This window comes from Myotis daubentonii, chromosome 1 (genome assembly GCF_963259705.1).
Source record: "Myotis daubentonii chromosome 1, mMyoDau2.1, whole genome shotgun sequence".
Classification (NCBI taxonomy): domain Eukaryota; kingdom Metazoa; phylum Chordata; class Mammalia; order Chiroptera; family Vespertilionidae; genus Myotis; species Myotis daubentonii.
The window spans coordinates 10,253,418-10,279,260 of record NC_081840.1 but is presented as its reverse complement, the minus strand read 5'-3'; the positions used below and the strand labels follow the sequence as shown (position 1 = coordinate 10,279,260).

Genomic DNA, 25,843 nt, shown 5'->3' with positions numbered 1-25,843 from the left:
AGAGGGCAGGACCCTTGCTTCAGGCAGGGCTGAAAGCAGGAGTCGGGCCGTGTTATGAGAGTTCAGTTTGAAGGGCGTGAGGGCATCCAGCCGCTCAAGGCTCACCCCTTACTAAAGGAGCTTCCGGCAGAAAGATGGCTCTTCCCTGACACCTCTGACTCCGGCCACATGCCATCCAGGTCCCTGTGGCCAGGGGATGGGCCCAGCTTCAGCCACAGCGGTCCACGCTGCTTCCCCTTCCCACCCTTTCCCAACCGGCCCTGGCTGTTCTCTGCAGCGCTCCTCAGCCCCCCTCTTCTGTATCAGTTCACACACAACCCCCGACGTGCCTGTCCTAGGCTGTACCCATGACCAGCCTCCCCGGCTAAGCTGTTGTGATCACCAAGGCGAAGCACTGTAGTCCTAGCCCTTTGGCTTCTAAGACATTAGCGCCGTTTGATATGTGGGTACTTTAGATATGGAGGGTGGATATGCTCGGATGAGTGGACAGAAGGAATGAGAGGCCTGCAAATAGAGCTCCAGGATAATCCTGGAAGGGAGCCAGGAGGTCTGATCAGCGCGTGGCAGCTCTGGGAGAACACAGCCAGGGCCGCAGGCACCGCTCTCCTGCGGGCCCGGTGGGAGAAGGAGGCGGTGGGTGCAAACACCACCGCCACCGTAACTCACGCCCTGATTAAGATCCGAAGTGAATACCCGATTCTCGAGTTCTTGGGATAAACCTTCCATTTCCATTGTGGTGGGTCTCGGAGAGTTTTCACTTTTATATTCCTGTCGCATTATCTTGGAACGCTTTCCTTATACATGGAAGCAACTTTATCTCTTACACCAGCGCTAGCGGCCTGTTACTATAGCAATATTGAAAGTGTTTTTGAGATATTTTTATACGGCATCTTCTAAACACTCGCTGCAAACAGTACACAGCGGTTCGTTGAAATGGGCTGTAATATCCAAAATAGTTTTTTCTTGTGTCTTTATGTCCTTTATTAAACTTGTGCAAACTTGGCTATAATTTAATATCTGAGATTTGGCCCTGCCTTATTTCTAGGAAAGAGTCCTTTGAAGAGGGGGTGTAAATGCCTTTGGCCTATCACACATGGTAAAGAGCTCTGAGATTGCTTGAATTGTGTTGTGAGCACCCCAAAGACATGGTTGCTTCTTGAGGTCTGGCTCTTTCAGGGAACTGGGGAGCCATCATCGATTCCTCTGTGTCTGCAGGGCCTGGACAGCTTCAGGGTGAAGCCTAAATTCTTCTCGGGCAGCCAGGAGCCAGCAGCGTCCTTCCCTGTGCCGTACGACCTGCCGCCGGAACTGTATGGAAGCAAAGGTGAGACACGGGCGAAGGGGACCTGGGTGTGGGGGCCAGCAGAAGCAGTGTCGGGAGGAGCTGGGTCTCTCCGAGAGGCTGGCTCGTGGAGCCCCTGGAAGCATGGGGTGTGGAGGCCCCGCTGCTGCCTGGCGGGGGCCCCTGCACTCTCATCGTTATTGGGGACCACGGAGCTTTCATTTATGTGGGGCTCTGCATCTATTGATATTTACTCTACCAGCTATTAAGACTAAGAAACTTGAAAATATGTGTATCAGTTGTTTTAAAGTAGTAACAAACCCATTATGATATCTACATATTTTTTTTACTATTTCCCAAAAACTGTGGGTGAGAAAGGTGACATTGTTTACGATTTTGGCAAATCTCTTTTCTACCCGGGTCCATGGAAGGCAGCTGGATTCCCACAGCTGCTCCGGTGTATGCCACACACCACACACACCACAGAGCCTGTGGACACTGGGGAGGCAGGAGGGGCAAGTGATGGCTTAATGTGATGATGAAATAGTAGTCCGCCCCCAGGCCACACTGAAAACTGCTGCCCTAGACTCTGACTTTCTCAAGGGCAGTGGCCATGTGTTCCTCACAGTGAAACATCAGTGGGAGGCTGGCAGGCTGGCGCAGGGGGCACCACCTCTGACCCAGCCGCACAGGCTGCAGTTACGCTTGCCTCTGCCACTGAACGTCCGTCTTTGAGGTGAGTTCACACAGGAGGCGGCGTATGATCAGGTGCGGGAGGAACAAACTTGCCTCTGCCCTGAAGGTTCTCCCGGCTGCTCCCACAGTGAAATGGGCATGAGACAGGCTAGGAGGGTAACAGCCTAAGGCTGGTGCAGGGCAGTCTTCAAACCTGCCAGCCAGCGTTCCTGGACTGAGCTGAGAATCCCGCCTCCTCTGGCTGAGGCTGCGCCTGGCCTGTCCTTTCTCCCATTCTCTGTTCTTCCTGTTCCTTTCCTTTGTTGGTTGTGACCTGAGTGCTCCTGAACGAGCATATCAGAGGGGCTGGCTGCGGCGGGCTGCAATTGCCTTCGGTTGAGGTCTGGCCTCGCACTCCCACCGCAGCCCTTGGTGGACTTCTGCCTCCTCCCTTTAATCCAGATTTCCAAAGGACTTTGAAAGCAAGAATGAAAGAGGTAGAGGAGCCTTAAAAATATCCTGAGGTCCCTCCCATTCCCAATAGAAAAAGCATGCCAAGAATGGAAAGGCTGCGCGAGGAATTGTCTTAGAGCCGTGGTCGGCAAACCGCGGCTCGCCAGACACATGCGGCTCTTTGGCCCCTGAGTGTGGCTCTTCCATAAAATACCACGTGCGGGCGCGCACGTACAGTGCGAAGTTGACTTAAAACTTTAAGTAAAGTTTATTAAGTTAATTTTAGGGAACGTTGTGGAGTGAAAGAAGATGTAGTGTCGAGGATTGAGAAAGGTATGTTGAGATGGTTTGGACCTACAGAGAGGATGAACGGAAGGAGGTAGACGAAACAAGTATACAAGACGAGTGTGGATGGGAGCGTTGGAAGGGGTCGACCTCAGCAAACGTACCTCAATCAGATTGAGGACGTTTTTGGCAAAGGCCAGCTTAGGAGCACCCTAAGTAAGTTAATAACAATGTACCTACCTATATAGTTTAAGTTTAAAAAATTTGGCTCTCAAAAGAAATTTCAGTCATTGTACTGTTGATATTTGGCTCTGTTGACTAATGAGTTTGCCGACCACTGTCTTAGAGTAATGAGACATCCTCCATCTGGACAGCATTCCCAGCAAGGAGATTGCTTCCCATCGTTCCGCTGAGTTTTCTCCTTTCTACGCATTTCCTTTGAAAGATACATACACGAGACTGGAACATTGTATTGTTCATCACTGCTATTTTACCTTCCACACTGCTTTACTGGCATGCGGAGTAATGCCAGGGATGCAGATACCACCACGTCACATATAGTCAACGTTCAAGGGAGTCAGGTGCCCATGATAAAAACGCATTTTAGTCCTCACGGTGTTTTCAGTGGTTAGAGCATCGGCCTGCACACTGAAGGGTCACAGGTTCCATTCCTGGTCACAGGCACATACCTGGGTTACATGTGCACTCCATGCCCCTGGACGGGGTCCTCGGGGTGCGTGCAGGAGGCAGCTAGTCAATCTCTCTCTCTGTTTCTCCCTCTCTCATCAATGTTTTTCTCTCCCCCTACCTCCCTTCCACTCTCTCTGAAACAATGGAAAAAATATCCTCAGGTGAGGATTAACCAAAATAAAATAGAATAAATAAATAAAAATAAAAAGGCATTTTACTAAGACTTGGAAAAGTGAGTGGCTAAGAACATTTCAAAAGCACGTATTTGAAAAAGTGATTTTTGAGCCACTAACACATAATATAAGAAGACTGTACAAAAAATCTTAGCAATGACATACATAGCTCTGAACAAATTATAGTTCATTACAAGAGACCACCAAACCAAGAAACTGACCAAGTAAAGGAAAGCAAAAATGCAGACTGGGCTACAGGTGTACCTTGCTTCATGCAGTGCCTGCTGCTTTCTCCTTCCCTCCTGCCGTGTGCAGGCACTGTCCGGCGCTTGGAATATGTCAGTGAGTGAGACAGACACCAGTCCTTGCCCTCGCCAAGTGTACGATTTCCTGTTAACTTGTACTTAACCAAACTCATTTTGCTAATAGGCGTTGTCTTCTTAAAAGAAAAGTTATCAAAGTTTAACCTAAATTGTTCCTGTATGTCCCCCTTGCTGGGTGACCCTAAGCCTGATGATAAAGTGAAATAGAGGGTGTGTGATCTCTCCTCAGCGCCCTACCAAAGGCATATCCCCTTTGTACTCCCTTATTACCTTTATCCTTTTTATTATCTGATATATTACTGAGAACGGCGGGGTAAGGTTAGGTAAGGCCTATCTTCATGGATTTAAAGAATAAGTAGTTATGTCAAGTTTAAGAAGTAAGCAAGCATACAGGGCTTGGAAGGTTTCAGTTATGTTTTGTTTACTGTGTGGTCCCTTGCTTTTTAAAAATGCACATGGAATCTGTATGGTATTCTTTTCTTTCAAATTTTTACATAATTTCAGATTTACAGAAAGTTACAAGAAAAAGTAGAAATAATTCTTCCACAGTCGTCACAGGTTCCCCAGTGTCAGTATTGATCACATTTGCATCATTCCTCCCCCCTTTCCCTCCTATTAACTTTTTTCTGAGCCATGTGAGGGGAAGTTGCTAGCACGATGTCCCTTTTTCTCTAAATACTTCAATATATATTTCCTAAAGTTAGACATTCTTTTACATAACCACAGTACTGGGGAGTGGACATTTTCTCCTTGTCCCTCTTAGTTCTTCTGGCTGGCCGAATAATTAAAATGACATGAGACAGTTTAACAGGAGAAGGGAATGAAATTTAATTACATGTGTACATAGGGGCTCCATGGAAGTAGAGACCAAGGGCAGGCAACCCAGGCAGGTGAGGCCTCTATTCTGTCTGGAGTTAGGAGAAGGGGGGTTGTGGTTTGGGACTTCAGAGGGGAAAACGGCAGTTCACATGGAGATAAAGAAATGTTTGAACTTTCTTTAACAAGGAGACTTTGATCAGTGCCCTTGCTGAATCCCTCCCCGTCTATCACACTACATTAAACTGTAGGGTCTGTGATGCTATCTCCCTTCCTGGGGCAGGTCCTCTGTCTAAATTCTTTCAGGCAGTTGGAGTGCAAGTCAGAGATTTTCCCTAAATCTTTTGTTTCTTAAAAATAACCAACTTAAAATCAATATCCCAAAAGGCATATTTTGAAGTGGCAAACTTTGCTCCCCTCAATTTAATGTTAAATAAGTTCTTGCATTTAGATTTTATGGGAATAAATTACAGTCTAGAGAGACCTATCAGAATTATTGCTAAGTAGTAGAGTCCAGATTCATAAAGTATGTTTATGAGGGAAACAGAAATTTGAGCAGTTAAAATCATTGTTGATATATTTCATTTTAATTTTTAACAACCTGTTTTTGGAAAATCTTTAGAAATAAGGCTTTTTTTTTTTTTTTTTTTTTTTTAATGAGGCAGCCAAAAAAGTTTTTTAGATATGCTTTTGGTCATCTCCTTTAAGAAGATCTATTTTTGTTTCATTGCACAAACAGAAGGCTGAAACTAAACTTTCAGCTTAGCTTTTAAGATGACTTTGTAATCAGAAAGTTTAAGGAAATCTAAACTTACCAAAGTAAAAAAGAGTCATTTATCAGATGATCTTGAAGTAAAGAAGTTCTTGGTAAGGCCAAAGTGAGAGGCAACAAGTGTTTGAGATTCAGAAGAATAGCTGTTCTGGAAGCACTGATTCAGGCAGAAATCCAAAACGTGTTCCCAGTAGGAGGTGACAAGTTTTTATGAGAAAGGAAAGGGGAACAAGTACAGCAGTGGAAGGAAGGAATTTCTGTGGAGTTTCTGTGGGTGTTAATAAGCTAAAGAAGGAATTTCCACAGGTGCAAGTAAGCTAACATAATGATGCTAATTCTTTGTTGTTGTTTTTTCCATTGATTTTAGAGACAGTGGGAGAAAGGGATGGGGAGAGAGAGAAACATCTATGTGAGAGGGACACATAGCCTCTTGCCTCCCACATGCACCCAATCGGGGCCTGGAATCAACCCAGGTACGTGTCCTGACTGGGACTCGAACCTGTGACCCCTCAGTGCTCAGGCGGGTGCTCCAGCCACTGACCTGCACGGTCAGCAGCGCGTGATGCTAATTCTAAAGAATGTCTTTAATTTTCAGTCTTGTAGTTGTAATGGCTGCTTTCCTGTTAGTTTTGCAAATGATGGTTTGGAGTATGAGGCTGTTTAGCCCAGTCCAAAGGTTATTTTGCACAGTTTTCAAGTTCCCTTGCAAAGAAGATAGTGGGAGATGTGCAGGTGAGTGTTCAAGCCTAGGGGTAACTGAGAGTCATGTCCTTTACCCCAAGAGCTGTTTCTTTGAGGATTAGAGGAGAGAGCTTGTTACCCAGCCAAATGGAGCAGAATCTTGTACTTTACTTGGGTTTGTCTGGTTGTTAAGAACCTATTAGGACTTACACAGTATGTAGGATAATACAGTCCTCACCACCTATGAGTTTAGGATGGTGGTAATTATAATCCTATCTAATAATAGACAAACATGGTAATTAACCATACCTCCAACATGCTTCCCATTGGCTAATCAGGGCAATATGCAAATTAACTGCCAACCGAGATGGCGGCCGGCAGCCAGGCAGCTGAAGCGAACAGGAGGCTTGCTTGCTCCAGTGATGGAGGAAGCCAAGGTTCCCCGCCTGCCGCCGTCCAGCTCTGAGCTGCACTCTAAGCAACTATGTTGCAATTATAGAAGCTAAACAATCCCCAGAAACCTGCTTTCAGCCAGCCGGGCCTCAGAGCTGGAGTTGCAATAGTGTTACAATTATAGAGGCTAAATAAACCCAGATACCTGCTTTCAGCAGCGGAGGCCTCAGAGCTAGAGCCAAGCCTCAGAGCTAAAGCTGGCTCTCAGCTCCAGTGACAGCCATAGAAAGTAAATAAATCCCAGAATAAAAAAGAAAAAGAAAAAAAGGAGAGGTTGGGAGCTTCAGTCACCCACCAGCCTGAAAACGGCCCTCAGCCCCTCACCCAGACTGGCCAGGCACCCCAGTGGGGACCCCCACCCTGAAGGGGGTGTGACCAGCTGCAAACAGCCATCATCCCTTCATCCAGGCTGGCCAGGCACCCAAGCGGGACCCCCACCCTGATCCAGGACACCCTTCAGGGCAAAGCGGGACCCCCACCCTGATCCAGGACACCCTTCAGGGCAAACCAGCCAGTCCCCACCCGTGCACCAGGCCTCTATCCTATATAGTAACAGGGTAATATGCAGACTGACCCAAACAGCAGAAGGACTGGGAATGACTGGTCACTGTGACACACACTGACCACCAGGGGGCAGACGCTCAATGCAGGAGCTGCCCTCTGGTGGTCAGGGTGCTCTCACATGGGAGGAGCTCTGCTCAGCCACAAGCCAGTTTGATGGCTGCCAGTACAGCGGTGGTAGTGGGAGCCTCTCCTGCCTCCTCAGCAGCACTAAGGATGTCCGACTGCAGCTTAGGCCTGCTCCCTGCTGGCAAGTGGACATTCCCCCAAGGGCTGCCGGGCTGCCAGAGGGATGTCTGATTGCCATCTTACGCCCAATCCCCCGGGGAGCGGGCCTAAGCCAGCAGGTGGTCATCCCCTGAGAGGTCCCAGACTGTGAGAGGGCACAGGCCAGGCTGAGGGACCCTCCCCCCCAGTGCACAAATTTTTGTGCACCGGGCCTCTAGTAGTAATTATAATAGCAGCTAGTAATCTCTAAGTGCTTATGATGTGCCAGGAACCACTGTTGAGCACTTGGCATGAATTAATTCATTGAGTGCTCACTACACTATGATACAGCTACTACTGATGAGGAACCCTAACCCTAACCCCACGAACTCCAGTTAACCCAGCTAAGGCCTCCTGGGCAGTCTAGTTCCTGCGTCCATGCCCCCTTTGCCTGTACACTGTAGCACCTCCCCATGGAGGGTGAAGTTGGAGAGTTACAAAGAGGTGGAAGGTGCATGCAGTCCCTGACGACAGGCGAGATGGGATAGGAATTCATACAGAGAAAGCCCCATAGCCATCCTCTCACCCAGCCTCCTGTGGGCCTCCTCATGTCTTGCCTACACTGTGTGGCTTGTCATCTCCCTGGCTCTGGCCTCCACCCGCTGGGCCATCTACTTCCCCGCCATGCACACCTGATTTTGTCATGCCGGTTTTAAATCCTCCCATCGTATTCAGAAAAAGGACAGCTTCCCATCCCTTTTAGCCTGGGATCCCAGTCAAGATCACCTTTTTTTTAATCCTCACCTGAGGGTATTTTCCCATTGATTTTTAGAAAGAGGGAAAGACAGAAACATCGATGTAAGAGAAGCGCATAGATTGGTTGCCTCCTGCATGAGCCCTGACCAGGGCCCGGGCCGGGGAGGAGCCTGCAGCCGAGGTATGTGCCCTTAACCAAAATCAAACCCACAACCCTTTGGTCTGCAGGCCAGCGCTCTATCCACTGAACCACACCAGCTAGGGCAGTGGTTCTCAACCTTCTGGCCCTTTAAATACAGTTCCTCATGTTGTGACCCAACCATAACATTATTTTCGTTGCTACTTCATAACTGTAATGTTGCTACTGTTATGAATCGTAATGTAAATATCTGATATGCAGGATGGTCTTAGGTGACCCCTGTGAAGGGGTCACAACCCACAGGTTGAGAACATCTGGGCTAGAGCAAGATCACCCTTTGTACTTGATAAAATGCATGTCACCAGGACCCAGCGGGGCGTCGGGGAGGGCATTGAAACAAGCTTTCTGGGTGTGAGTGATTCCCGGTTAGGGAACTACCCATGCAGACACGGTGAAGTGCAGAATTCCAGCACCATGGATGCCTGCTGGTCCCTCTGCCCATCGGACTGGAAACTGGGTGCTCAGCTTTGTCTAGCAGAGTGCTTGCTATCTACCCGGCACTCAGCAAATATCTCAGATACACACGTGACTGTATCACGAGGCAAGTTCTCTTGATGAGATAGTGAGGCAGATGGCTGATTTCCAGTAGTGATGGGTAAAAAGACAGAATCACCACCCTCTTTTCACCTTTCCTGGTGGCCTTTTCTGTGGCTTTCCCCCAAGGTAGTGACAGCCTGTAGGTGCAGACGGTTGCTCACTTACGAAGCAGAGTGTCGGATTTCACGGACAGGGTCGCTGGTGGTTGGCTAATTTCAGGGGAGGAGGAAATGCAGTGGTGGTCCTGACCCTCCTGACTCCTGGCAGCTGTTGGCTCACAAAGCCTGCACTGGTGAGGAATCTCTAATACCTGCTCAGGTAGCAAGAATGGGGTGTCCTTGGCCTTGGGGGTGCAGCAGACCTGGTGGCAGCCAGCAGCATTTGCAGGGAAAGACTGGTAATCAGAGAAGTCCAGCTGCAGAAGACGGGCCTCTGAGGGAAGAGGGCGGGGCTTTGGTGAGGCCAGGGAGTGGTCCGGAGTCTGGCTCCAGCCCCACCAGTCCCTCACCTTTTGTGAAACCAGCATGTGGCACAGGCGCGAGGTCATGGCTCTCTCACAAGCTTGGTAATTAGCAAAAAGTGTGTGGTTTCATGCTTTCAAACCATGTCAAGGCCAGGGGCAAGAGAACAGGGATCTAATAACTTGTTGCCATATCTCGCATTTTTTTCCTGCTTTTTTTTTAAATAATATTTTAATTGATTTTAGAGAGAGGAAGGGGGAGGGAGAAAGAGAGACTGATTTGTTGTTCCACTTATTCGTGCATTCATTGATTGATTCCTGTATGTGCCCTGAATGGGGATCAAACCCACAACCTTGGTGTATCAGGACGATGCTCTAACCAACTGGCTACCCACCAGGGCTTCCTGCTGTTTTACTGCTCGCTCTGCGATTACTCAACACAGTGCGGCTGGGAGGAGAGAGCAGCAGGTACCACTGTTTGCGAGGCGGCCCGAGCTACCATCTGCCTCTCGGGGAAGAGGGGAAGGCAGTTGGCAGGGCAGAGCAGGTTTCATGGGCCGGTCCGTCTCCGCAGACCTGCCCAGCGGCCAGTTCACTGTCAGCACGCCAAGTTGTTCTCTCATACTCACCAGGACAGTCAAGTCACGTCAGGCCTTATTTTTAGTCCTCACATTGTATTTACTCCCTATCCAGATCCTTGCGGTTCCTTGGAATGGTCTGACTCTAGCAGTAGTGCTATGTGCACACAGTGAGTGTTCAGATTTTTTCCATTTCTGAAACATCAGTTCCCAGGGAGGAAGAAAAGTTCATGTCTGTTGAGCATTTATAACACTCACAGGTGCTCTGTCATTTACACTTCACAACCATCTCCCAAGGATGCTGAAGTTACCAGTTCCCATTTCACAGGTGAGGAACCCAAGGCCAAATTCCAGATGCTTCCACGCGTGCAAAGTAGGGTGAAGCGGGACTCGAACAGGTGTTAGGTTCTCTCTCTGCTGGACACTGCCTTGCACACCACACGGATTTGTCTCATTTAACCTGACAGCCCCACGACGGACGTACTGATAGGGAAACTGAGGCTTGGAGAGGTGAAGCGACTTGTTGGTGTAAGTGGCAACCAGAATGCACCTGGCTTCCTGGTTCTGTGTTCACTGGCCCAAGTCTTAACCCGAACCTTTACTAAAATCCATTCTGTGAAATGGGCTATGGCCGGGGGTTGGTTCAAAAAAGGTTCTTTGCAGTTCGTACACTGCAGCACGTGAGTGGTTTTATCCGAGCTGGTGAGTGGATTCGGTAATCCTAGTCAAATAAGTATTACACAAATGTGATGTGTTTTTCTCCCCCAGATCGGCCGTGGATTTGGAACATTCCTTATGTCAAAGCCCCAGACACACACGGGAACATGTGGGTCCCGTCCTGAGGGGTGAAGCTCTGTGAACCCTGAGTGTTTGACGTGGAGCCCCAAACACTGGAGTCCTTGTTGGTACTGGGTATTCGCATCCCTCGAAGTGTCTCTGTACCCCTGGAAACTCGGCAGACGTCACTCGTGGAACATGGATGTTGGGTCATAGTTGTAGTCATTGTTAACACTTCTCACTAAGAAAAAAGAAAAGTTCTATTTTCTTAATTCCCTTTTCTATGCTGTACTCTGGAATGAGAGCTAATAAACTTCACAGTGTGAAAAGAACATGTAGATACGAAGTTCTCCTGGTAGTGACTGGACCCTCGCGATGCTGTCGGCCTTCTGAATCGAGGGTTCACTGTGTGTGCTGTGCGCTCTCAGGAAAGGTGCTTTCCCACCCAGCCCCCTCTCCGCTGCCAGAGTGTCTTGGGGTTGTGGGCCCGGGGCTGCGGATTCCAGGCCTGTCACTGAGGCTGGTGGGCTGCCCTGCAGACCAGTGAGCCATGTGATCCCCAGCCCAGCAGTTTCCGGAGGCTGTCCGTCCTCCCAGCACCAGGCCAGCCCCTCACTGACTGCAACGGGTTCACTGGCTGGGGCCACCTGCCGTCTCTTCACCCGTTCCCCAGGCTGCATGGGTGTCTCTTCATCCATCCCCACAGATTTCTAGCAAAGACGCCTCACACATCATACGAAAGCACACAAGTGTTTTATTTACTTGGAAGAAATCCCAAAAGGTGACCCAGTTGGGCACCTTCAAATCACAGGTGAGGAAACAGGCCCAGAAAGGTTCAGGATGTCCTCCTGGTCTCACAGCTGGCTCCCAGTCTCACAGCTGGCTGGGTCAGAATTCCTCTAATGATTCACTTAAGATTTTCACTGTATGTAAAAAAAAAAAAAATTTTTAATCTGTAAATAAATATTGAACTCACCATATGCAGGGAGAAGTACTGGTAGACAGGAGGAATGTACTGATGTCTACAACACTTACTTTGAATGCATTTAAACCAGATGGGTTGGTGGATGGAAAGAGGCATGGGTAGATATGCACTAAAGCATGTACTAGTATAGTAAATGTTCATTGTGGAATTGAGGTGGTGAATATATGGGTGTTCACTGTAAACTTCTTACAACTTTGAAATTTTCATAATAAAATGGGGAGGGGGTGCGTAGTTGCAGGACTCACCCATGGTGTATACACATGACCCCATAGCCACTATCCCCCTAACGCCAATAGACTAGGTCAGTGCTTCCCAAACTTATTTGGCCCACCGCCCCCTTTCCAGAAAAAATATTACTCAGCGCCCCCTGGAAATTAATTTTTTTAAAATTTTAATAGCAATTAAACAGAAAGATATATGTATTAATGTTTCTACCTTTTTTGTAAAATATAGTAAAGAAAGGTGTAAATTAGAAACATTGAAGTTTGAAATTATGAAACTATTTATTGAACTCAGAATAGGAAGGTAATACAAAAAAAGTTAAAACAAATGCACCTGTGGCCATCACCCCCCCCCCCCAATCGCTGCAGCGCCCACCAGGGGGCGGTAGCGCCCACTTTGGGAATCACTGGACTAGGTAAAAGAGGGGCATTCTGGAGCTGAGAGTAACACTCAGGCATCCGGGCTTCTGATGGCAGGGAATCCAGAGCTGTGGTTTTTGTGTGTGTGTTTTCTCTCTGCTCCTGGGGAGTGTAGGTGGGTGGGTGGGCTTTGAGCCTGAAACAACTCTTTGGGGAGGTGGAGGACTTGCTTCGTTCGAAGATGCCCACGTATCTATTCCTTTACTAGTACATATCCACTTTCACTCCCACATTTCAGGGGCTGGTAGGTGGGGGCGAGCTGTCTGAAAGGGATGGAGCTCCCTCTTCTGGCCTGAGAGGAGCCCACACAGCCGGACAAGCGCTGGACCCGCCTCTTCAGCACCCACTTTGTGTATCTGCGCGGCACCCGGGGTGGGAGAACCGAAGCCCCCAGAGGTCCCGCCGAAAGCCGGGCATCCGCGGCGGAGACCAGCGCTGGGGGCGGCCCGGCTTATCCGAGAGGCGGCGGACGGCGTGGAGTCGCTGGCGCCGGCAGCCGCGCAGCTACACCTGTTGCAGCGTCGGCCAAGCCGGGCTGAGCGCAGGGCGCACCACCGCTCCGGCGCTGTTCTGCAGGGCAGGGCCGCAGCGAGGAGGGGACCTGGGGACAGTCCCGACAGCCGAGCGAGGGACTCTCCTCGGGAGGTGAGACTGGAGCGGGCCGCGGCGCCTGCGCCCTCTGAAAGGCAGGGTCTCGGGAGGGCCCCCGCCCCAGGCGGTTAGCTAAGGTCGTGCCGCTGGTCTGCACGGGGTGAGCGAGAGCCCTGCGGGCGCAAAATCTCTGGAGCGCGCCCTCTCCGGGGTCACGGTCTCCGGGCCGCGAGCCCCCCCAGCCCTCGGTCCTTAGCAGCCTCTCCGGGTCCGGGGCTGCCTCCCGGCGCACGCTTGACTCCCGCGGAACCAACACGTGGGGGCGGGAGACGCTCCCGGGCGCAGGGCTCAGAGGCCAAGGGCGCCCTGGTTCCGGGCCAGGCGGGGGAGGCACCCGGGGAGATTCCCCTAACTTCCTTCGCTCCCTCACTCCTACCTCCCTTTCTGGTCTCCTCCTCCAGCCGCTCAGCCCGCCGGATGCCGCACAGCTTGGGGGCCGGGCGGGAGGTCGCAACTGCACAGTCCTGACGGGGCGCCCGCCCGGAACTGCTCCAGCCTCTCGGTCCCGGCAGCCGGGCTGGTGACCCGATGGAGCTGGGGGGCTGAGCGACGCCACGACTGGGACGCAGCCCCTCGGATCTACCTGCAAAGCCAGCCGACTGCGTCCTAGCCGTCGGCTGGAGGAACGATGGTCACAGAGACCGAGGCCGCGGGGCTCCGCTCACCCGCCTGCCCCTCCAGCGCCCCCGACCCGCGCCCCGGGGAAAACGCAGCTCGGCCGGAGTTCGCCCTGAAGGCGCGCCACGCCCCCTCCCCAATCTGAGCCTCTCGTGGCGGCGCCGGGGCGGGAACAGCACCGCATCCCCGTTCCAAGCAGAAGCGGCCTCTGCGTCCTCTCGCTCGGACCTTCGGCGTTGAGGAAAGCGGATTTGAAACCAGGAGTCTGGGCGGACGTGGGGAGCTGGCTCCGCAGGAGCGGTCGCGGCGGCGGCCCCGGGAGCCGCGGGGCCGGGGGAAGCGCCCAGCGGACATGGGTGAGCCGGCCGTCGGGCGGCGGGGAGCGAGCTGAGCGCCCGCCCGAGCCCGACCTCCCGGGAGAGCTGGGAGGGAGTCCGCCCGCGATCACGGCCGCCCGGCGCGGGGTCACCCCGGGGGCCTGGCCATGGCCTGCCGCGGCTGCGGCTGCGGCCCGGGCCACCTGAACGAGGACAACGCGCGCTTCCTGCTGCTCGCGGCGCTCATCGTGCTCTACCTGCTGGGCGGCGCGGCCGTCTTCTCGGCCCTGGAGCTGGCGCACGAGCGCCAGGCCAAGCAGCGCTGGGAGGAGCGCCTGGCCAACTTCAGCCGCCGCCACAACCTGAGCCGCGACGAGCTGCGCGGCTTCCTCCGCCACTACGAGGAGGCCACGGAGGCCGGCATCCGCGTGGACCACACCCGCCCGCGCTGGGACTTCACCGGCGCCTTCTACTTCGTGGGCACCGTGGTGTCCACTATCGGTACGTGAGCCGCGCGGGAGGGCGGAGGCGCGGGAGGACTCGCTGGCATCGTTCCTGGCGGGGCGCTTGGAAGGGGGGGACCAGCGCTTCTCCACCCCCGGTTCAGCCGCTGCTCTGCCGGCCGCACAGGTGTGAGCTGTTACCTGACCCACAGGTGGTATCGCTTCCCGGCTTCTCTAAACGTGGTCCAGCTGCATGCGCATCACCTGGGAGCCTGTTAAAAGCGCAGAGTCTCGGCCCCTCCTCTGCCCCCCCCCCCCCACCCGAGTCAGAATCCGCAATTCACTTAGGATCCAGGGGACTCGAATGATCCTTAAATTGGAGACGCTCTGGTCTGGGAGATGCTCAGTCTAGTTAAGAAGACATTGCTCGAGCTCGTGGAACTTTAGGGAGAAAGCTTACAAATTGGGGCAGGGACCTATAAATATTTATTGAGTTAGTACCACTCACAAGGCGGGGGATGGAGCACACATTTAAAAATCTGTCCTTGCCCTGGCCGGTTTGCTCAGTGGGCAGAGCGTCGGCCCGCAAGCCGAAGGGTCCCGGGTTCGATTCCAGTCAAGGGCACGTACCTTGGTTACAGGTTCCCCGGCTCTGGTCCGGTTGCATGCAGGAGGCAACCAGTCGATGTGTCTCTCTCACATCGATGTTTCTTTCTCTCCCTCTCCCTTCCACTATCTCCAAAAATCAATGGAAAAATATCCTCGGGTGAGGATTAACAAAAAATAAAAAGAGAGTCCATCCTTGACTTCAAGTTTACAGAGAAAATCAGATTGAAGACCAGATGAAGGTTAGGCAACATGCTAATGAGAATGGAAACTGTGTCCTACCCTGAAAAATTGGGGGAGAAGTGACCTTTGGGCTAACCCTGTGGTGTTAGGTACGGTTTGGGTTTTGCATCCTCAAGGAGGGAAGAACTGCATTCAAGGACCCCATGGTCTATAGCAGCGGTCACCAACCTTTCATGCTTCACAGACCACCAGTGGTCCGGGGACCACCTGTTGGCGACCGCTGGCCTATAGAACAGGCTACGAAGGCCTCCCGGCTAACGGGATGGAGGTGTCTTTTTACTGTTAGACTAAGGAGCTAGAACTTATCTAGAGGCAGTTGGGAGCCACTGAAAGTTGTTGAGCAAGAGTGTGGCATGGCTCCAGTCAGTTAGGCCTTTCTTCCCCGCAGAAGGAACAAGTTCGGTGTCTGCACCACATTTCTAAAGATAATTCATCCTTGAAACATAATCGAGTGATAAGAGGGTTGGGAAGATGCTGTGGAAATTTTGAAGAAAGAAAAGAGCTGGAGCAGAGGAGGGGGCTTTGAAAGGCTACGCTGAAAGGGAGTGGCTCCCATGCCAGGCACTGGGAATGGCAACAAGGCTCACGGCGGCATCACGGGGGACAGGCGCTCTGCAGCTATGGCCCCGGTGCCAACAAGAGAGCTTGTCAGCGAGGCGGGTGACAAGGCGACTTCCCTGAAGCTCCCACACATGGCTGCCTTAGGTAGACATTCTGCCAGGAGGAGGAGCACAAGTATCATAGAGCTCAGCCTCAGGCCTGATTGGTCAGGAGAGAGGGCCCAAGGTCAGTCTAGAAGCCCAGGGCTTCAGTGGGTGAGTAGGAGGCAAGGCGGAGAGGACGGGGCGATTAGGGACGGGCTGCGCAGGCTGCATCTGAAGTGCTTTGTCCTAAACTGCCTGGCTCATAGCCCTATCCTACCCCCACATCCCATCCCAGGTGGCCCTGCCCATCAGCAAACCAGTAAGATACCACAATAACTGGGGGTCTGGCAAGAAAAGCTGTCAGCATTCTCCATGATGACCAGAACACGGGCCCTGCGGCGGTAGAGGAGGAGTAAGACCCTTCCAGGTCCTCTCCCCCAGCCCACGTTCCTTCCAGAATTCTCTTAGCAGAATTCCCTAAGTCCCTCATTGTGTCACCTCCCGCATCTCAGAAGACAGCCCCAGGATTTTTATGTAGGGAGGACTCGGGGAGCAAACTGCTTGGTGAGTGTGGCTGTGGAATTCCCCTTGAATCTGCTGTGTTTTCATAGCAAGTACTGGGTTTTTATTTCGCTTGAATAGTTATGTGGTGTCTTTTAACGGGAGACCATCCTCCCCCATACACACCACACGCCCCCCATGCCCCCCATGCCCCCTGGTACTCCCCTTGGACACGGAGCTAGGAAGGAGCAGAGTGTGTTGATAGGCTGGCGAACAGCAATGCCTTAGGAACTGAGACTGTCTTGGATGGCTGGGCGTGTAAGAGGCTCAGTTATAATAATGGAGCCTCGTTGAATAGAAGGAAACCGGACAGGGGGTCCAGAGTCGGAGCTGTTGGCCCTGCCTCTGCAGCTTGGGCAGGTGTTGGGAGCCCCATCCTCCTCATCCGAGCTGTCTGCCAGTGCTCACCGTGTCGCTGTGCAGTAAATATCAGTCCTGTCTCCTGCCCACCCCTCCCCCTAAGCCGGTCCCTTCTGTAGGGTTCTTGTGAGGGGCAGTGAGCTCATATAATAAATGTTCTTTAAAAAGTACAAAGCACTATATACGTATGGGCTTATTTTTATATTTCCAACCTTTCCTTTTAAACTGTCTCATGAATTGCTGCTGCAGTAATGCACTTGCTACCTTTTGTTGGGGTACATATTAGGCACATACTGTGATTATTGTGTGAACATGGGATGCAGCTAATTCCTGTATTACCATCACACGTAACTTCAATCAACGCAACTCCACGAGGTAGGTATGGTTATTTCCATTTTATAGATAAGGAAACTAAAGCCTCATGTTCTTTGTAAAATGAAGTATAAGAAAAGAAAGTTACACCGTCTGTAACTGCTGTTAACATTTTGATGCATTCCTTTGTGTTCTTTTTGCCCTATGCATACACATATGTGCATATGTAGCTTTAAAAATTGGGATCATATTCTGTGAACCATTTATCTTGGATTTTAATCGTAACATTACATGATGGCGTTTGCCTTTTAAAAATCAGCTCCACTGTCCTTTATTCTGCATAGATTTTGAGATAACACAACAAGAAAGCCTACATTAAACTAATCATAAAACGTAAATAAAACCTCAGAATCAGGGAAAAGAAGAACAGAAACATGGAAAGCAAACAGGTCCTGGAAGTTGCTAGGAAGAGCTTCGTCTTAGTTTAGGTTCCCTCAGAAGCAGAGCCCGAAGCCAAGAATTTGAGTTCAAGCAGTTGCTTGGCAGGTGCAAGGGATCCAGGCAGGTGGAGGAGGACATAAGTCAATATAGGGATGTATTAGGCAGGGACCACAGTGGGCAACGGGTACAGGCAGACCTCAGAGGCATTACGGGTTCGGTTCCAGACCACCGTAATCAAGCAGGTATTGCAGTACAGTGAGTTGTAACCTTTTCTGCTGGCAGAGGGTCTTGCCTTCCATTTGTAAAAAATGAAGCAGAATAAAGTGAAGCACAGTAAAACTAGGTGTACCTGCACTTAATCCCATGTGGAAGCTGGGAAACAGTGTAAAACCCATGGCCCAGAAAGATCCCAGGTGGCACGGGAGCTGGGGCGGGGGGAGGGGCGTGGGGGGCGTTTATACACCCACACCTGTCAGTAATTGGGTAAAAGGTGCTTGGAGGGCAGGGAAGCACAAGCCTATGATTCCCAGGTGCTTCTGGCCTGATTTTGCATGGACAGCCCAAGGGTAGCCCAGAGACTGGCCATTGGAAGTCAGGCGATATGACTAGAAATGATAAAGGGTGTTTCCAAGGGGTGTGGGCATGGGACCCACACTATTCAAGCCTCAGATTGGGCTGCAAGCTCCATACCTGAGTCATGACCCACCCTGGAATTCTTATCCTCAGAGAAAAGGTTCCCTCGTGGGGTTTATGTAGAAGCCATTGCATAGGACAGTGGGCAATGTCCACAAACAGCATTTTCCTGGAAAGTGCAGGTGAGGATTTCATGTAACTGTTGTCTGGTTGAGACCTTTGATTTAAAAGCCAGAGAAGAGTGAAAAACAGTTTGGCAGTTTCTCCAAAGGTTAAACATAGAATTACCATATGACTCAGCTATTCCATTCCTGGGGGACGTATTTGAAAGAATTGAAAGCAGAGACTCAAACAGATATTTGTTTAGCTATGTTCAGTGCAGCATTATTTACAAGTAGAGGCCTGGTGCACAAAATTCATGCACTCGGTGCGGGGGGGACATCCTCAGCCCAGCCTGTGCCCTCTTGCAGTCTGGGAGCCCTTGGGGGATGTCTGACTGATGGCTTAGGCAGGGAGCGGGCTTAAGCCATCAGTTGGACATCCTTAGTGCTGCCACGGAGGTAGGAGAGGCTCCCGCCACCGCCACTGCACTCAGCAGCCATGAGCCCGACTTCTGGCTGAGCAGCACTCCCCCTATGGGAGTGCACTGACCACCAGGGGGCAACTCCTGTGTTGAGTGTCTGCCCCCTGGTGGTCAGTGCACGTCATAGTGACCGGTCGTTCCGCTGTCGGGCCGAAACCACCTCTCCAACATCCTCCAAGGGGTCCTGGATTGTGAGAGGGCACAGGCCAGGCCGAGGGACCCCACCAGTGCACGCTCAGGGCCAGGGAGAGATGCGGGCGGTTGGCCAGCCAGGGAGGGATCGTGGAAGGGCTCCAGGGCATGTCCGCCCTGTCTCATTCAGTCCCAATTGGCCAGACCCCAGTAGCAAGCTAACCTACTAGTCAGAGCGTCTGCCCCCAGTGGTCAGTGCACATCATAGTGACTGGTCAACTGGTCAACTCTCTGCCCCCTGGCAGTCAGTGCACGTCATAGCAAGTGGTTGAGCGGCCTTCACATTTCATTAGCATACTTCGCTTTGATTGTTGACTGGACAACCGGACACTTAGCATATTAGGCTTTTATTACATAGGAGAGCCAAAAGGTAGAAACGACCCAAGTGTTTATCAACAAGTGAATAGATTAACAACAAAATGCAGTACATAGATACAATGGAATATTATTCAACTATAAAAAGGTATGAAATTTGTTGTATGCTACAACATGGATGATAAACCTTGAAAACATTATACTTAGTGAAATAAGCCAGATACAGGACAAATCCTATATAATAAAAGGCTAATATGCAAATTGACCATTCAACACAGGAGCTGCCCCCCTGGTGGTCAGTGCCCTCCCACAGGGGAGTGCTGCTCAGCCAGAAGCCAGGCTCATGGCTGGTGAGCACAGTGGTGGTGGCAGGAGCCTCTCCTGCCTCAGTGGCAGTCGGACATCCCCAAGGGCTCCCGGACTGCAAGAGGGCACAGGCCTGGCTAAGGGACTGCCTCCCCCCCCCCCCGCCCCAGTGCATGAATTTCATGCACTGGGCCTCTAGTATTACATAATGCCACGTGCATGAGGTACCTGACAAATAGGCAAATTCCATAGGGACAGAAAATAGAATAGAGGGTAGTGGGTATGGCATTTTTGTTGAGGACGATAAAATAAGTTTTGAGTGTACATCGTGCTGATGGTTATACAACAGTGTGAATGTATTTAAAGTCGTTGAATTGTACACTTAGGAATGATTAGAATGATAAATATTGGGTATACGTTACCACGATTTAAACAATCGGAGCAGAATATTAAGACACACTCAGGGATGCTGATTTTGAAAGAGACTGGTAGTCAGACTTGAAGCAAGAATGAATTTGCGATACATACAACTCAGAGGAGTAGATTGACCCTGTAGCTGGTAAATGATCCTTCTATCAATAACTTTTGTCTCAAATATGCTTTTGGGAGGGGCTTGCTTCTGTGTGTTGCCTGTGCATTTATAAATCAGCTTCTGTCCCAAAAGGATTTGAGGTCTATGGCATACAATATGGTCATGGCAGGCTTAGGATTTAGGTTGCCCCTTAACTCAGCAAGAGTTTATTCATACACACAGGCCCTCTGTGGGCGCCTGACTCCCAGGGCAGCCGTCTCCGGTGTGGGCCAGGTTGCTTCTATTTTGTTGCTTCCCTTGTTTGCATGTACTGCATTTTGTTAATCTATTCACTTGGTGATAAACACTTGGGTTGTTTCCACCTTTTGGCTCTCCTATATAATAAGAGCTAAAGAGCAGAGGACCAGCAATTAATTGGCCACCACCTGGAAGAGACACAAGTCACAACAACAGACATTTCATTGGCCAAATCAAGTCACATGGCCACACCCAAGTTCAAGGACACACCTCCTATGAGTGGATATTGGCAAACAGCACAGATGCCTACCCCACGTACATGAGTACCGTGCACTAGAACGGGTACAGTAATGGAGTTAAGACACTGGGGAGATGAGAAACATAGCAGAACAGGACCCCTAAGCCACAAATTGTTAACACACAGAGGTAGAGGTCAGAAGGACCCGCGTAATCGCCAAAAGTGAGCCCGGCATTTGGCTCCGAGTTTTCCAGTTGTCAAAATATTAAGAGGCACAAACAACTACTACTTCCCTTATCCAGGCTGGCTGCTTGGAAGACACCCAACTTTTTCAGACTTGAATAAAATCTCTCCTACAGATTGTCACGGAGGGGAGTAGATAATGCGGGGAGTCCTCGCCTCCACAGCATCTGGGCCGTAAACTAGAGAGAACCGTGTGTTCCCGCATCCCTGATGCAGGTGCAGTTCAGTAAAACCCCTCTGCCAAGGTCCAGAGCCACCAGCGCAAGCATACAGCTCCCGGTGGCATGGCCCTGCAAGGACGTTTAGAATTTTCCACCGGCGGTTCCCAAGCTGTGGTGTCCTTAAGAACTCCCCTGAGGGAAGTGTGGCGCTCGTTAAAATGCAGGTGACTGGGGCCCCTTGCACAGCTCTGGGTAGAGTACACCTGCATTTGAAGAAACTTCCCCAGATGGCTCTGGCTTAGGCAGCACAGGGAGCACACGTGAGGCACACATGATGGGAGTTGGCGAGGGCTGAACATGGAGACCACGCCCGAGGATCCCGCTATCTGTGAATCAGCAGTACCAGCATCACCTGGGACCTTGTTGGAAATGCAGAGTCTCAGGGCAGCCCCAGACGCACTGAATGCATCTGCTCTTGAATAAAACACCCAGGCGAGGCGAGTGGCAGACACACCAAGGTTTGCTGTTTTGTGATGTTGCTGCCTGGGACAAGACCCCTCCCCTGAGCTTTAGAGCAGGGCCACACTGGCGGCTAGGCTGGAGTGGAGGGGAGGGAGGATGTGCTCATCAGTTGCCTCTGTGCACCTCGCCAACAGCTGGCAGGTTCCTAGGTGAGGAGCGCGTTAATCAACAGCATCCTGCCCTGGCTGGTTGCTCAATGGTTAGAGCATCTGCCCGTGCACCAAAGGGTCTCAGGGTTCAGTTCCCAGTCAAGGGCATGTACCTGAGTTGCAGATTTGATTCAGGAGGCAAGCAATCGATGTGTCTATCTCACATCAATGTTTCTCTCTCTTGTCTCTCTCTCCCTCCCTCTCTCCTTCTCCATCTCTTCCTTTCTCTTTCTCCCCTTCCTCCCTCCCTTCCACTGTCTCTAAAAAAAAACCAACAGAAAAAATATTCTTGGGTGAGGATTAACAAAACAAAACAAAATGAAGAGCAGCTCTATTCAGTCTCAGGGATGTACTGGGCTCAGCCGAGAAGGTGTCCCTGGCTTGTGTGAGTCTGAGGAGCCCAGACACAGAGATCCCAAGCCCCACCTCAGTGATGGGCCAGTCAAGGTAGATGACCAGATTTCCAACAGCAGTTTTATTCATTTTAATTAAACAGAAAGAATGGTACTGGTGCCCTTCTTTAGCCCCATGATTGGCACTTGGGTAGCAGCATTCTGTGTGGTTCCGCGGGATTTGGGAGCCAGGCGGACGGGTGTGTGACATGGCCTGGTCAATGTGCAGACCTTCATGGTGCCGAATGGAATATTGTTTCCAGATTCTGTTTGTTCCTGTGTGGAAATAAGGCTGAGGAAAGAGCCTTTGAAATCAAATTATATCACATTCAAACAGTAAAATATTGGAAAACACCATTTTACAGTATAAAGCAATAGACTGACATCAAAGATAACGAATAGGCATTCAGGAAGAATAAGACATCCCACTAATACATTGACAGATGTCACACGTTAGTGGATGTCATACGTGTGTCAATATTTAAATCACACGTCGAATAGGCACTTTACATTTTGCAAAGCATTTGCACACACACCTTGTGCAGTAGGCAGAGAAGTTATTAATTCCATCTTGGGGATGAGGAAACAGGTATGGAGAGCATAAATATCTTACTTAGGACTACAAGTCTATGACATGACAAAATCAGGAGTAGGAACAGGTTTGGTTTTGTTTACCCCCTGGTGATAAAAGAAGTTCATACTCATTGTAGAAGACTGGGAATACATGGGAACAGATGAAAAAAAAAGGCAGAAATTCCCCATAACTCCACCATCCAGCGAGAACCCCTGCTAACGGTTTGGTGTATCATAATATGTTGAACCTGAAGTACTGAAGATTTTCCTGGATCTAAGATGAGTCATTATTTTAAGTATCATTAAGAAATAAAAGAATGCTGTCAATTACATTCTGACACAAGCAATTGTGAGGCCATCCTGATTTAAGAGATACTTTAACGCTGGGAAAAGGCGCATCTTGATATCAGGGAAATAGATCATATCTTGTATGTTTTCCGTATATCCATTATACATGAGCATATTGTTCTAATTAGGTAAAATTGAATCTCATGGTAGAATTTCTTTTATTTATGCTCAAATTGATTCATTTTAAATATTTATTTAAAATACTTCTAGTTCACCCTAGCCAGTGTGGCTCAGTTGGTTGAGCATCCTGTGTACCGAGAGGTGGCTGGTTTATTTCCCCATCAGGGCACATGCCTGGATTGCAGTCCTGATCTCCAGTAGGGGGCATGCAAGAGGCAGCTGATCAGTGGTTCCCTCATAGATGTTTCTCTTTCTCCCTTGTCCTTTCTCTCTCTCTAAAGTCAATAAAAATATATTTTAAAAAAATACTTACAGTTCATATTCTAATCCTTTTCTCTCAGGAGCAAGGGAGAGGGTCATGTTAATCATTGTATATGTGTGCTTTTAGATGTTGAGGATTTTAGGCCTTTGTCATGCTTTTTATTTGCTATTGCTTTCTGTTCCATGTTTATGTAGACACTAGGGGCCCAGTGCACGAATTCGTGCACCTTGAAAGGAACTGTGGGCCATGAGGCTGTGGTGGGCACAGGAGCGGGTCTTGGCCCACCCTCCATGCTCCTGCTGGCTCCTCCTGCTGTGGTCCCCGCTCCCCTGTCTGTAGGCAGCCCCGCTCCCGCCACCACCACTCCCATGCACTGACTGCGCCAGCCCCACTCGCACCTGCTGATGGCGCAGAGCTATTGGGGCCAGCACCAGCAGTGGGTGTGAGCGGGGCCAGCACTGTCAGCGGGTAAGAGCAGCGGCTGCTACTGCTGCCCTGATTGCCCCTCAGGAGCAGGGGGAGGTGGAGAAGCTCTGAGGGTCGATCAGGGCCGGCAGACACCACTCGTACCCGCTAATGGTGCTGAGCGATCAGGACTGGCACTGGGCACCAGCAGCGGGTGCAAGCGGCGGCTCTGGTGCTGGCTGCTGGTGCTAGCGGGGCCGGTGCCTGCAGCAGGTACAAGCAGCGGGCAGGACCGCGGCGCACAGAAGCAAAGAATTTTCAGTAACCACCAGAGGCTCACCCAAATGACAGCGACCAGTGCCCCCGCTCACCTGCTCCATCATCCCGCCACGGCCAGTGCTTGCCATGTTCTGCACATGCCCCCTGGTGACCAGTGCATGTCATAGCGACTGGTTGTTCGATTGTTCTGGCTGTTCCGCCATTCAGTCTATTTGCATGTGAGCCTTTTATTATATAGGATGTTTTAAGTTTCTGTGAAATTTCATATTTCAGATTTTTCCTGTTGTGGTTTCTTTCATTGCCTTTGTGCCCAGGCAGTATTTCCCCATCTAGATCTTATAAGAATGCTAGTTTTTGTTCAGTGCGCTTTCAGTCGTAGCAGTTTTTAAAGCTTTCACATACCGTTGATTTTAAGATTAGAGCTAAGGAGCAGTGAATGCTTGGTCCAGGGGAGAGGGGGCAGCAAGAGTGGGGGTAGCAATTTGCATTCACTCAGGTGGGGTGGGAGGGCCGGCTGTCCTGGGTCCACCTTCTAACATTTCATGGGGAGGCTCAGATTGTCCATTCTGTGAGCCCCTGGATTTGTTCAGTGACTTGTTTCCTACTCGGAAAATTTCAGTATCTGCAAATGAGAGGTCAGCTGCAGGACAGAGCTCACTCTCCACTGCCCGGCATTCTGGCACACGTACATTTCATCTCAGCTGTTGCCTTAAAAATTCTTGTGTATATGGTGATTTCCTTTTCTTTATCCGAAACTCCATCCTGTTCTCTCTCCCCCTCCATACCTTTCTCTATGAAGGAGAGATGGGTTTGGCATGAGTGTAACCCAAATCTTACGCTCCGTGGGGTCCTAAGGGTAGTGTTCTGTTCCAAGAAGCACAGTCCATTAGCCCAATATAATGAAAAAGTAAATTCAGTTTTTGCTTGCATATCTCCAAAGAGTCTTAGAGTCTCCAATTTATAACACGAAACACAAAGGGAAGTTCCCTCTCTCTCTCCTCTCTCCCCTCTCCTCGTCTCTCGGATCTCAAAGGAGTTCTGGAGCCTTTTATCCCTAATCCTTCCCCGGCCCTCTCAGCCCTCAGTCTTCCTGTCCCCTGTCCCCCACCCCACCCTGTGCCCCCCATCCATCTCTCTCTGTTCTCTCCAGCTTCTTGTAGCTTTCCATCTCCATCTCAAAGGATCGCCCTGGGAGTTGACCCGGCAAGTAACAACCCTTCCCCTGAGGAGGAAGGGGGAGGAGATTGGGATCCCCAGTGCGTTACTTTATGCTGCATGGGGACGCTCTCGGCCTGTGGAGCGCATTACTGTGTTCAGACCCAGAAGTGCAGTCCTGCCGAGGATGGGAGACGTCCCTATCATTGCCCTGCTCCCCCTCCCCGTTCCGCTTCCTTCAGAGCAGTCTGTCCAGATTGTCAGACATGACCCCACTTTTCTGAAATGCTGCTCCTTTAACACACCCACCGCCATCTTCCTTTGGCCGAAGAGCCACCTGTAGAGGCCTGATTACGCGTTCAGATTTGATGGTTGCCATTCTCTCATCAACCCCTGCCACCTCTTCTATTGGTCACCCTGCTTGGAAGGGAAGCCCTGTGGCCAGCGAACCCAGGGGTCAGACCATGATGAACGTGGGTGTGACTTGGGGTGTGTGGGGTGTTCGGGGGCAGCGAGGCCTTTCAGATTTTAATTGTAAAGCAGCATTGCCGGGCCATGCAGGTCTGATGACAGCTGGACTAGCGCCCGGGTGTCCCGGGTGGAGCTGTGATCACCTGCGAGCTCCAGGCTTCCTCCCCTTCAGAGGGAGGAGGACAAGGTGCTCTGCTCATTTCTTGATCATGGCAGCACCTGGATTT

At 50.7% G+C, this 25,843-nt stretch overlaps 2 protein-coding genes across 4 annotated transcripts in view; both read left to right on the top strand.

The window, feature by feature from the left end:
- TDP1 (tyrosyl-DNA phosphodiesterase 1) overlaps positions 1 to 11,016 on the top strand; it is a 53,203-nt gene extending 42,187 nt beyond the window's left edge. For 2 of the 3 annotated variants that reach the window (XR_009451896.1, XM_059688292.1), the window contains 2 exons: positions 1,216 to 1,324; positions 10,670 to 11,016. Coding sequence is in view for 1 of the 3 variants with exons in the window: in XM_059688292.1 (XP_059544275.1) it covers positions 1,216 to 1,324; positions 10,670 to 10,743 (183 nt within the window). In the remaining 2 variants the exon portion in view is untranslated. Of the gene's footprint in view, positions 1 to 1,215; positions 1,325 to 10,669 lie in introns of those variants that run through there. The other variant, XM_059688301.1, reaches the window with a different exon arrangement.
- A 2,347-nt stretch (positions 11,017 to 13,363) lies between these two features.
- KCNK13 (potassium two pore domain channel subfamily K member 13) overlaps positions 13,364 to 25,843 on the top strand; it is an 81,402-nt gene continuing 68,922 nt past the window's right edge. The window contains exon 1 of the mRNA XM_059688278.1: positions 13,364 to 14,391. Coding sequence (XP_059544261.1) covers positions 14,058 to 14,391 — 334 coding nt within the window. The 5' untranslated portion in view covers positions 13,364 to 14,057. The remainder of the gene's footprint in view (positions 14,392 to 25,843) is intronic.